We start from the raw sequence: 11,904 nt of genomic DNA on the forward strand, positions 1-11,904 counted from the left end.
TACTTGCCGGCACACTGCGTTCGCAGCGTGAATCGATCTGAACAGGGCGTCGGAAGGTGAGGGCAGAGGGGGCTGTCGCCCCCCTGAGTTTTTGCTGCGGGGGCCCTGCCCCGCCCTCCGAACTTTCTCTTTGGGAATCCCGCCACCCCATTTTTCATCTGTGTGTGTCGACCTAAACAGACTTGCTTTCACCTCTGTTACCGCGCACAGTAAATACTATCCAGCCGATAACGCTGGATACTGTATGTGCGGACCTGCTGCGCAAAGAGTAGCGCAGGAAAACACAGATTTCGCTCAAGCAAAGGACGTCTCTTGTTCTTGACCAACGCAAGGAAATATTGGATGCTGGGGAGGGAAACTCTTATCATGCTCTGAGGAGCCTTTCGCTGCTGTGCTTGATGAGACGTGTAGAAATAACTGCTGTCTTTGCCTGAGCCATGGCCAGAACTCACGGCAGAGCCTTTTAGTGCAACACTAATGACAGCCTTCGCAGACGACACCATTGCGCTTTTAACGAGGATAAAAATTAAAAATAAAGGAAGACGCCACCGCTCCTTCTATTTGTCTTATCGCACTTAATGAAACAATCAACTAATTTTTCAGTTTGTGCTGCTCCAACGCATATTTCCTTTCGCATCAAGGTAATCGAGAACGCGAGGTGGCCTTCCCATATGCGTGACGCCCTTCACAGTCATGTCGGATTGCACCGGACGAGTCGTTTGAGTCGTTTCTAATAAGCACAACAGTGGCTCCTCTAGGTTAGGTTAGCCCCATAAACATATGTGTATGGTTATAAAAGTTCACTAGCCAAATATTTCAATGTGAGGCAAACATTTCCCCAGTTGTTCCCATTTGGGAACAAAGTACATAATTTTCCGTATTGAACTGCTTAACGGACAACGCTTCTGAATCTCTGCAGATATCTTCAAAGATATCTTCAAAGATATCTTTGCAGATATCTTTGACGTTAGTAGAAGCCTTGGAAATGGTTCTAGGAGGCAGCGACGGACATGAGAATGGTAGCGTTGGGCTATGCACAACCGGATGTGATGGGAACGTGACTTATGAAGACGAAGATGTAGCATCGACACAAGTGGACACACGGACAAGTGGAAGGAAGAAGTGAAAATTCGCCGAAGGAAAACTGTGGGCCGGGTCAGACGTACAGAGTGGACGTCATGAACCCCTAAGAAAGAGGAAAAGGCGCACGGCAAACGAGAAGGTTACACTATACCAGCAGCCGCGACTCAGATTTCCCCTGATTGGTGCATTTGTCGCCCTTTACACTGTTGAAAACATTTTTTCAACGATGAAATAGCTGTCTTATGGTGGCAGAGAAATGCGCTCGTCAAAAATGAGCTTCGATGCGGTGCATCCGCTTACCGTGGCGACGCCGCAGTGTGCAAGAAGGTGCAATACAACAAAGGATAGTTTGTGTTGTAGTCTGTAGTTTGTGTTGGCCCGTGGACGACGACGATGCGACACTACTACCGCACGCCATGGCGCAAGCCAACCAGTTCAACCGGTACTATCGTCTGGCATCGTCCTAGCGTGAGGCCACGCACATTTGCCCGCTGGGACAGTCCATCATAGTCAGTCAGGACTCGTGTAGGGTACATCATCTCTTGTACAAGCTTAGAGCTCAGCTTCATGGCTGGAGTGGACTTTTTGATCGGTTTGTCGATAAGTACAGGCCTGTCGTAGCAAGAAATTGTAACTGCAACTGCTCAGACACCTCCTGCAAGCGCTCCGCATCGCAGCCTGGAGACTTCACCTGGACCTAGGATGTCGACCTAAGTACGACCAGCTAAGCTGCGTGAGACTTGCTGTGGAGGGACTCTTCACAGCTTGTGATGTTCAGAAGAACAGGTCCACTTGGCGACCTCTGTTTTCAACCAAGATCGAGACAAGGGCATTATATAGTGCCCTAAGGAAACAGGGCCGCTGCAGACAGTGCAAGAAGAATAAAAGACCGATGTCCAAAGTTGCAATCAGTGCGCAGTCCTTTTCCAGGAGTCAGACTTGCTGCTGGACTGCCTTGATGTTGCGAGAGCATATTGTTGCCATTTGGGATCATTCCGTATCTGGGCAATGGCTCCTATTATAATGGCAATGGCTCAAAATTATAATTGCGTATGTCTCCGCATAATAAACATTTCTTCGAAGACTCGTTCTTGTAGACTTATCGGAGAGCAGGGCGGGCACTCCTCGAACATGGAGCACATTCCATATCTAAAGAAGTCACAGACAAAGATCATCCATTATCTAATTAACCATAAGTGGTAGGTGTTTAACATATTCAGTGTCATTCTGCACTGCATGTAGTATGTGCCGTTCCTCCCCTGCCTTTTTCTGCACACAAAACCTCTGAATGTCAGCTTCTAACTTCAGATTGCCCCTTGTGTGTGCGTGTCAGACAGTAACAATATGTAGTGAAGCCTCGAGCTTCCCGAGGTATCCAAATGGCTTTGCCTATGCCCATTTAACATGAGTCCGCATCCTACATAACCTAGCATTAACACACATTAGATAGCTCTCAGGATTCACCAGACAGCTCATCATGGCCTGCTAATACTACATATGGCGAGTTCTGTTGGTCGTTTTCGTGCAGCACAATGTAGTGTGCCGGTGTAGGCACACAACGCACGTTGGATTGAAATGGCTGTGTGCCATGCACACTCGAGCTATTGTAGCTGCTTCTGCACTACAACCAGCAGAATTTGCCATCAGTCATGGCCATTGCCCTCTGCAAAGACTCTGACAGATGCCAGAGATTTCACCATTACCCCAACAGTAAATGAAGCATCCGTGGTAACTTCACTGGTGCCTGCAAGTGCAGCTGAAGACAATAAAAATCCACTACGGGTCCACTACATTTCATCTGGACCTACTAACAGATTGCTTATTTCAATACCCAGTATTGAAATAAGCAACAGAAAAGAAAAAGAAGCCAGAACCACAATGGCCGAAGGATGTTTTAAATGGAAATATGCATGGCTGAGATACCATGTACTGTTCAGTTTAATAAATCATATATGAAATTGTAACAACACTTGGAACTTGGTTTTGATTTGTAACATGCTTTGCATACTTCTTTCTCGTTTCTAATGTCCACTGGTGGTTACGCCTGTCATTACTACCCCTCCCCTCTCAATGCTGGGGGGGGGGGGGGGCAAAATAAACATACTATACATGTATATCAGATAAGAGGAGACTAGAGTCTGAGGCTCATCTCCCCTGCTTGTTTCCGTCCTTACCTAGACCACCCTAGGCATAGGAAAACGATATCAGCAAATACCTTACACCACCTCGCTTGCATTTTGCACCTATGTTCCAAAATACACCCCCCCTACCCCATTCCCAGCTGATCTGAACAGACTACAAATGTCTCAAAGGACTTAAAGGTTGCTGTGTTCCTCAACTGCAAAATAATGCAGCGCAACAGAAATCAGAGTATGGCATAGATGCAGGCCAGTTGGTGGACAAACTCCATGATGCGAAAAGCCAGAGTCTCAGCAACAACTAGAGGGACAGGAGAAACACCACAGAAATGTTACGCAAGGAAGGATAGCTACACAGCGTAGCCATTCTTCCTTTTGTAACTAAACTATTGTGAACTTTTGCCACTAAGATACTCGATGCCACTGATTTATTAAAATCAAGCATTTCACTTGTAACTTGTACAAACTTCAGGCATAATGAACATGAGACTGAAAGTTTCCACTCATCAGCTTAGATTTTTTCTTGAATTTCTAGTCCCACCATAGAAATGACATAAAAAGTTTCACTATGGCAAATGTGGTGACTATGTTGTGGTGACAGTAAAAAATAGAAATGACATCTTTGTACTCTTAGTACCCCACCACAATCCACCACTAGGAGTGGCGAAGCATTTGCAAAGATGGCACTGTACTGAAAAGCATAAATCTTTTCGCCATAAATCTCTATGCAAAAACCAATTGCATGCAAGCTGAACAAGGTGATACACATGACATACTTGGATACAAGTTACTTTGTGGTCACTCCACAAAGTTACTACGCTATCCAAATATATTTATGCAACACTAATACGTTCGCCTTTGTTGAGTTAAGCTTCAAATCAAAACAGGTACTCATAGGGAACAAGTCCACAAGTTAACCAAATTCAACCAAGGTGTGGCCACAAAAAAGATGTTATGAAAGGCTGTATCATGTACCACAGTAAATTCCAGGGAAATCCATTTTGTATATCTTATCAAAATTTTCAAACATATAGGATTAAAATTCGAAACAACAGGCCAAACAGCTATGACAGCATATAATTTGTTTATACTTCTGTTGTTCGCAGAACCTTAAGCTGCTGATCAGCAGATATTTTCTGCACCCTTCTTCGTCTTGCAGCGGTGTAATTTAGTCACTCTCTTAAGCAGGTATACTGTTACACGAAGAGGGCAAACAAAAAGCATGGATGCAGCAAGACAACTAAGAACATATTAATCCTATTTACAATGAGCAGGTACTGCACAATTTTTGAACTCTGTAACCTTAGTGCATACAGAACTAAAAAATGAAACATTCATGTTCTCCACAATGCAAAAACATAAATGTGTTGCTGCATCCTGCATCCGCTGGGTATGTACTCCACTTCATTTATGAAAAGAGTTGAACTTAAGTACTAAAAGCTCTGAAAAAAAATAACATACACATTCTCTGTACAACACACCAAAATATTTCTCACAGCATGGACGACAGAGAGATCATAAATTCGTGTTCTAATGCCCGTCTGCATACATGTACAGAGGTGACTGCTAACCATTACTGATGGTGGCAAATAATGACATGACATCAGTTGTGCATTTTGCAGACCAAGAGTGCTCATGAAGCCGTCCCGTGAAAAAGGTATGTAAATCAGACTTCCTGAAAAGACAGTCAAATTTGTATTTCAAAAGGTGACAAACTTTTACGAAGCTGCCAAATGAATGCGACAGCAGGAAAGCACCAAACTTATGAAATGGCGTGAACTGACATCATTCAAGCACCTCATTTAAGCGAGGTAATTTAGGATATGATGCATGTGCATGCTATATGGATATTACATGGTCAACTTCAAAATATACAAAATGAGAACGTACCCAGATGCTTCTATGCTTCAAATATTCACTAACACATATGAAATATCAAAATTGCTTCTTAAAAATGTCTTTGAATACGGCCAGCTCCCAAGCATCAAGAACAGAGATGACTACTGCTTGCCTACTTCACGATCATGGCTTTTTCCGTGTTAGCGCCACGAAGCAACTGTGGCTATGAGCGGCGTACAGACATGGGTCGATTAAGAGAGGACAACAGAAAGGAGTGGGGGACAGGGGGGTATGCATCCTAGGCAGACTTCAGGGGGCACTGTGCCGACATTTGTCTGGAAAGTCATCGGAAAACCCGGGGGGAAACCTCAGACGGTACAGCCGGTGGATAGGATACGAACCCACCACCTCCCAGTCTTCAGCATGACACTGGCTACCACCAATGATCGGGACGCCTTAACCCGCTCGGCCATGTCACTGGTACTTGTTCATGACTACTAGAGCTTGCAAATGTAAACAACATCCCGACTCTGCCACATTTAGATGCAATTTAACGTGGCAGTTCATCTCCCTCATGATGGCTGGTAGTCTGTGTTCAATAAAGCACAGTGATGGACATAGTACGGTATTTACAAATGCCAACAGCACATTAAACTGTGTAGCATACCTAGCAGTTACCAACGACCTCGCCAGTATGGGTCGTGCGTATGTCGTCGTCTGTGGGTGTTGTCGTAATGACGTTCCTCACGCCGTCGAGTAGGATGGCCTGGAGTCAAAGCATTTCTTTTGTTGCGTTGATCATACGGTGGAGGCCTTGGTAAAACAAATTGGCCAGAACGGTGCTGCCTGTTGCTGTATTTTCCATCCACAACGGGACTACCTGCAGCATTCTGAAAGCAGAATCTCTGATCATAAACGCTTCGTGGTGGCTGACTTGCCCATTGGCTCATGAAGGGGGATGGCATGGGGCCGAACATTTCTTGGAAACGTCGGCGCTTGACTCCAGCAACATATTGAGCATATCTCTCCATCATGGCTATGTATGTGTCATCCACTGCAGCATCTGGTCTCCTTTCAAGTTTCAGTGGTCTTCCGAACAGAGCTATGCCTTCAAGAAGTGCTAGTGCGTAGCCCACAGACTCCGGGTGCTTAAAAGTCACAAAAGCGTAACTTCGGGGCCGTCCACCATTATCTTTAGGAATTGTGACATCTTCTAGTGGTCCAGCCTGAAAGAATTCCATGCAAAATCAACGCCAAATACTACACAATATAAATATATATGCACGTAATTGTAAAATGGAGGAACGAACCTGTATAAACAGTTCATAGAGCAAGCACTGTGTCACTCGAGGGTCCAGGTTACCACACCATAAGGTTCTGTCACGTTTATCGTCCATTGCAGGTTAACGTACGTCTTAGATCGCCCGAAAGGTCTACATGTGCCAAAAAAAGAGGATACAGTGCTCACAACAAGCCACAAGAACGCATGCCAGAGTAGTCCGCACGAGACGCTCATGCTCACCTTTGATAGAATTGTAAAACCCTGTGATGTTCAACTAAGAAGTTATCCCACTGTACGATACGTGATTAAAGCCCTTTAAAATGTACGTATTAAATAGAAATGGACCACAAACAAACCCATACAGCCCACACAACCCACATTAAGAACACGACAACTGTTGTACAGCCATTACTTACAACCTCACACTCACACGGTGCGACGCTGGTAGCCAAGCCATTCTATTCTATTCAGTGAGCATCCCACATATATTTGTTATAACGAAAAAATAATTTCTGTATTAAAAATTGTAATTTAGTGCAACTATAGCACGGCAACTGAAAATGTGTGTTTCTGCGAAACAGCATTCTGTGCGGAATACGTTCGTTAGATGCAGAAGATGGAAAGGGTAATGCATGAGAGGAGAGAAAACCGAAACCAAAATCAAAATACCTTCGTTTGACGTGTGACCACACGATGGTTACTTATTTTATCTCCGGGGGATGGGGATGTTGCAATTCCGTAGGGCGGTGTGACACCCGTATATGCTGACTCAGGTATTTTGGAGGGATGGTGGAAGATCTTTGGAAAATCCCTGCGAGTGACAATGCGTGGCGTTCTTTACGTAGTAACAGTCTGTCTTTACTGCCTGTGACTCTGATATCCTAGTATCAATCGTCTCAACACACGGTAACTGGGACGCCTGTCTGGCATCTATTTTTAGTGTGTACGCAGGAGAGCACATTATCAGTGACGTAGGCAGATGGGGAGGGGGGCTTTCGGGGGCTCAACCCCTCCTCCCGAAATCGTACCTTTGATAGCGCATTTAGGAGAGGGAAACAAGGGTGAAATTTTCATCCCCCGTGTAAAATCCCCATACAACCCCCCACGAAATATTTTTTCTGGTACGACACTGCTCTTTATACTTTGCAAACACTAGAACCAGATTGTTCGTAAGGACCTAAATGTTGTTGGGCTAACAAAAGTGGCTAGCAGTGTTATTATTGTGATGTGCGTTTAGTCAAAAAAAGAACACATTTATGTGATACAAATTCCCGAAACCAATCATATTGTTTGACTTCACTAAAATTGATTCGTTCCTAACCTATATTAAATTACATTGTGTATATAACGGGTCATAACAAAAAGAGTTATTTCGCATGGCACACATCACATAGTGCACTGTACACGACTTATGTCTCTGGTCACCTGACTCACGAGAGTGAGACGTCGAAGTCTAAGAAATGTAATAAATAAATAATAATGAAATAATGATAATTCGTGGCTTTACGTCGCAAGGCAACTATGATCATAAGGAAGTCTTGGAGCCAGATGAAGAGCCGACCGGATACCCCAAACGAGCACAAGGCGTGCAGCACACAAATGTGCGATACGGTATCATATGCGCGCTTGATGTCGAGGAAAACCGATAGGAGGATCCGCCGATGGGCACGAGCATGTTGGACTGTAGAGACTAGGTCGAGAACTGGATCCATGGAGCTTCGGTGGCGACGAAATCCAGCCATTTCTTGAGGGAATGCACGTTGTTTTTCGAGCCACCAGTCGAGGCGATGCAAAACCATTCTCTCCATCAGTTTTCCCATACAGCTTGTCAGGCTCACAGGGCGAAAGGAGGATAGGGCATTTGGGGGCTTGCCTGGTTTCAAGATGGGAACAACCAATGCCTCCTTCCAGGTAGGTGGTAAAGATCCTTGTTGCCAAGACGTATTATACACATGAAGGAGAGCTTGGAGTGACCGCCCGTCAGGGTTTCGCAGTGCGGCATATGTGATTTTATCGGGTCCCGGGGACGAGCCGGGGTTCACAAACTTCAACGCTGCCTTTAGCTTGATTAGTGTGAAGTCGCGGTCCGGTAGACCGGGCCAGTCTTGGTGAAGTTCAGCCGTCAAACCGTGGACAAAACTGCGGTGTAGCGGTGTCGTCGAGGCAGCCGCCGGCGTCGTTAGTACCACACAGAAGTCCGTCGCTAGTGTGTTTTCGTCTACACCCTTAACGATAGCCAAGGCCGCGAGAGGATTCTTTTGAGGGGGCACCTTCTTCAGAGATCGGATTGTCCGCCAGATCTTCGTGGCCGAGGCAAACGGTGAAAGATGGTGACAAAGCTTACGCCAACGCTTCCTGTCCTCTTTCTTAAGTTTTCGTGTTACTTTAGCTTTCATCCGGCGGTATTCCACAATGTCTGTACGTTGCCCTGTCCGACGAGCCGTTCTTTCTGTTCGGCGACGTAATGGCCTAAGGTGGTTAATTGTTGGAGAATGACCGACATGTCCTGTTACCCTTTTAGACATGACCACCGCGTCCTGAATACCGCGGCTAATTGCTTGCGAGAGAGCCTCTGGGGACATACCAGTGTGCGCAGATGTTCTGAGGCCCTCACGAAAAAGTCTCCAGTTTGTGAAAGAAATCAGTCCAGTAGTTGCTGAGAGGGACAGTCTGTCGTGCGAAATATATAGAGGAAAATGATCGCTACCTCTAGTGTCGACGTCGGTAGCGCACGACAAGTGGCGAATTATGTCGACGAGAGGTCCAATACATCGAGTGACGTTGGGGCATGTAAGTTGGCTCTCGATTGTTCAGCAGGCACATGTTATTATTCTTCATTGCCTTCAACAACCTCCTTCCCCTACCGTCCGTTCTTCGGCTTCCCCAGGCTGAGTGATGGGCATTGAAGTCACCCAGCACGAGTGCCGGGGCTTCCAGAGAACCAAGTAAGCGTTCGAGGTCACTGCACGGGACCTGTACCGCGGGACGTATATAGATACTGACGACCGTTAACAGCATGGGGCCAAGGCGGATCCTGCAGGTGACATAATCATAAGAGCGATGCCAAACTGACCCTATGAGCGCAGCAATGAGGTCGAACGTAGTGTGTTCAACCAGCTTTTAGTGCATATAAATCCGGCCTCTACATATGACGCATGCATTATTACTTTCTGGAGGTGTTCTGGGAAGTGGAACTTGTTGGGCACAGCGTCAGGCTTCAGTCGAACGGGTTGCCCCGTTCTGTCGAAGCACCTGTCTTTAAAATGTTTGCTGCATACCAGTGATGTCCTCGACGGCGTCCAGTTCTTTCGCCTGACATTCACCCCACACTTTTTTAAACGTTTTGGGCGGCTGTGAGGGAACCTGCATTGAACAATTTATGCCATCAATTACGGAAGGGATGACAAGGCTGATCCAAGCAAGCAATCGTCGATACCGTGACCAACAAACTGAGCCATAGATACCACACCTGACAAGCACACTTGGAACGCCTGCTGCGTGCCGAGACCGTACCCGTGAACTGCAGGAAGTCTGGACTATCACAATGACTCTATCCAGATAACGTACTGCTTAAAGTTTAACGTTTAGATCTTGAGATACGAGTCACAAAGTGCCGCGCACATGCTTCAATAGCAACGTTTTGTCGCCCCGCTCGTGGACTAATAAATCACATTTATTTGTAAAACTAGTCGCTTACTTGTGAAATGTCGTCCTCGGTGCCTTGCCAGTACGGGCAGTACACACATAACCACAGCATGCGGGGATGACACCACAAAAATGCTACGCAAAGGCGCATGCAGAATATGCAGCTGAGTCGCGGACGGCAATGTTTTGAGCTTCGCAAGATGGGGGGGGGGGGGGGGCGGTGACCGTACGGTTGCACCCTCAATCCGCTATCCAGCCTATTACTATAGAGATCAGCGGTTCTCACTTGGCGACGATCGACGCGGCGTCGTGAGCGGGCGGCGGAAGTAGAGGCGCATTTCCGCCGCCCCGTCAGCGCGCACGATTTTCATGTTCCCACCACTGTGGCCTTCCGTCGTCCAAAGCAGATGAAAAATCAGGGGGCGTGGCCTTTCTGTGTCACCTTATTGGTCGCCAGCTATCGTTCTCAGCAGCTCTCGCCGACGTCGTGAAAGAGATCGGCATGGCAATTTTTTTGGCTCGACGTCTCTCCTCTCCCAACGCCGGAAATGCGCGTCTATTTCCGCCGCCAGCTCAAGACACCAGCTCCGGTGGCGCAGCGGTAACGCGTGCGCTTGGAGACTGGGAGGTCCGCGGTTCGAATCCGCGGACCTCCCAGTCTGAGGCGGGGTTTTTCCTGGGTTTCCCTCAGATGTGTAATAGGCGTATGCCGGCACAGTTCCCCTGAAGTCGGCCCATGGACGCAGCTATCCTCCCCCCGAGCGGATTCCGCTCGGTCTTCCACTTCACCCTTTCCTCCTCTCCACCATCTTTCCCTTCCCGAGAAACATGCCGCCTAATCAGGCAGGCAGACCTCTCGGGTTCCTACCAACGAACACTCCTCCCCCCCCCCCCCCCCCCCCCCCCCCCCCCCCCCCCCCCCCCCCCCCCCACCCCCCCCCCCCCCCCACCCCCCCCCCCCCCCCCCCCCCCCCCCCCCCCCCACCCCCCCCCCCCCCCCCCCCCACCCACCCCTCCTCCAGCTCACCAAGTGAGAACTGACCCTCAAGCGTCCGAGCTGCCGTCGCACCGCGCTTTCACGTGACGGGGCGCAGCCTGATTAGCTATTCTCCGTCACGTGCCGCACCGTAGACGGACACCTTGGTCACCCCGCTACGACTCCGGCTTCTCTTCGAAATGGGGCACCACTTGCTGGTGTGAACCACATGGTCGAGAATGAACCAATTTTAGGACAGGACGAATGTTCGGACGTGAAGCCTGTCCAGCTCTCCAGGTCCTCAACTGCAGCTGGAGGGGGTATATATTAGCAAACTATGATTCCTGCCTTCCGGACCAGGTGTAAACTTGTTACTATATAGGATTAACTAAGCGGACCGTAGCAACGACACGTGCAAGGTATGTGACTTCCGTGAATTTGAAGTCGTGAATTGAAGTGAAATGGGACTTGGTCAGCCTTCGGGTTTTAATCGGACGAGACACATTGCTTGGAGGACTAACTCAAAGGTACCTCTCCTGTGGCACTACATTTGCAGGTAAGCACTGTATACAAGTAATGCATACACTACGCAAATGTTTCTACAGCAAAATAACTCTTTTTATTAACTACGTACATGTTCTTTGCTTATACAGGGTGTTTCACGTAACTTGACCCAAGCTTTTTTCTTTTTCTTATGGCAAAAGAAAAAGAAAGAAAGAAAGAAGAAGCAAACACGTGCATCAGGCGAGGCGGAAACCAACGGGATTTGGTTGGCAGTCATCCTGCGCAAGTCAGAATACTGTATTGCCTCTAATTAATTGAGATTAATTATGCGTTTCATTCCATTCATACGACCACGCTGCCCATCTTCTCGCACTCTTCTCATACATATCCATTCACACAACACAAACCCGCATGTTACTCTTCACCACAACAGAGCG

At 47.4% G+C, this 11,904-nt stretch overlaps 1 protein-coding gene across 1 annotated transcript; it reads right to left on the bottom strand.

Annotated features, from left to right (window-relative positions):
* Positions 1-4,887: 4,887 nt before the first annotated feature.
* On the bottom strand, positions 4,888-6,457 carry LOC135377573 (splicing regulator RBM11-like). The gene is made up of 3 exons (XM_064610127.1): positions 6,371-6,457; positions 5,999-6,286; positions 4,888-4,896 (listed from the first exon to the last, which is right to left on the bottom strand). Exons 1-3 carry the CDS (start codon positions 6,455-6,457, stop codon positions 4,888-4,890), a joined length of 384 nt encoding a protein of 127 aa, XP_064466197.1.
* Positions 6,458-11,904: the final 5,447 nt, after the last annotated feature.

Source organism: Ornithodoros turicata, chromosome 1 (assembly GCF_037126465.1).
Source record: "Ornithodoros turicata isolate Travis chromosome 1, ASM3712646v1, whole genome shotgun sequence".
Classification (NCBI taxonomy): domain Eukaryota; kingdom Metazoa; phylum Arthropoda; class Arachnida; order Ixodida; family Argasidae; genus Ornithodoros; species Ornithodoros turicata.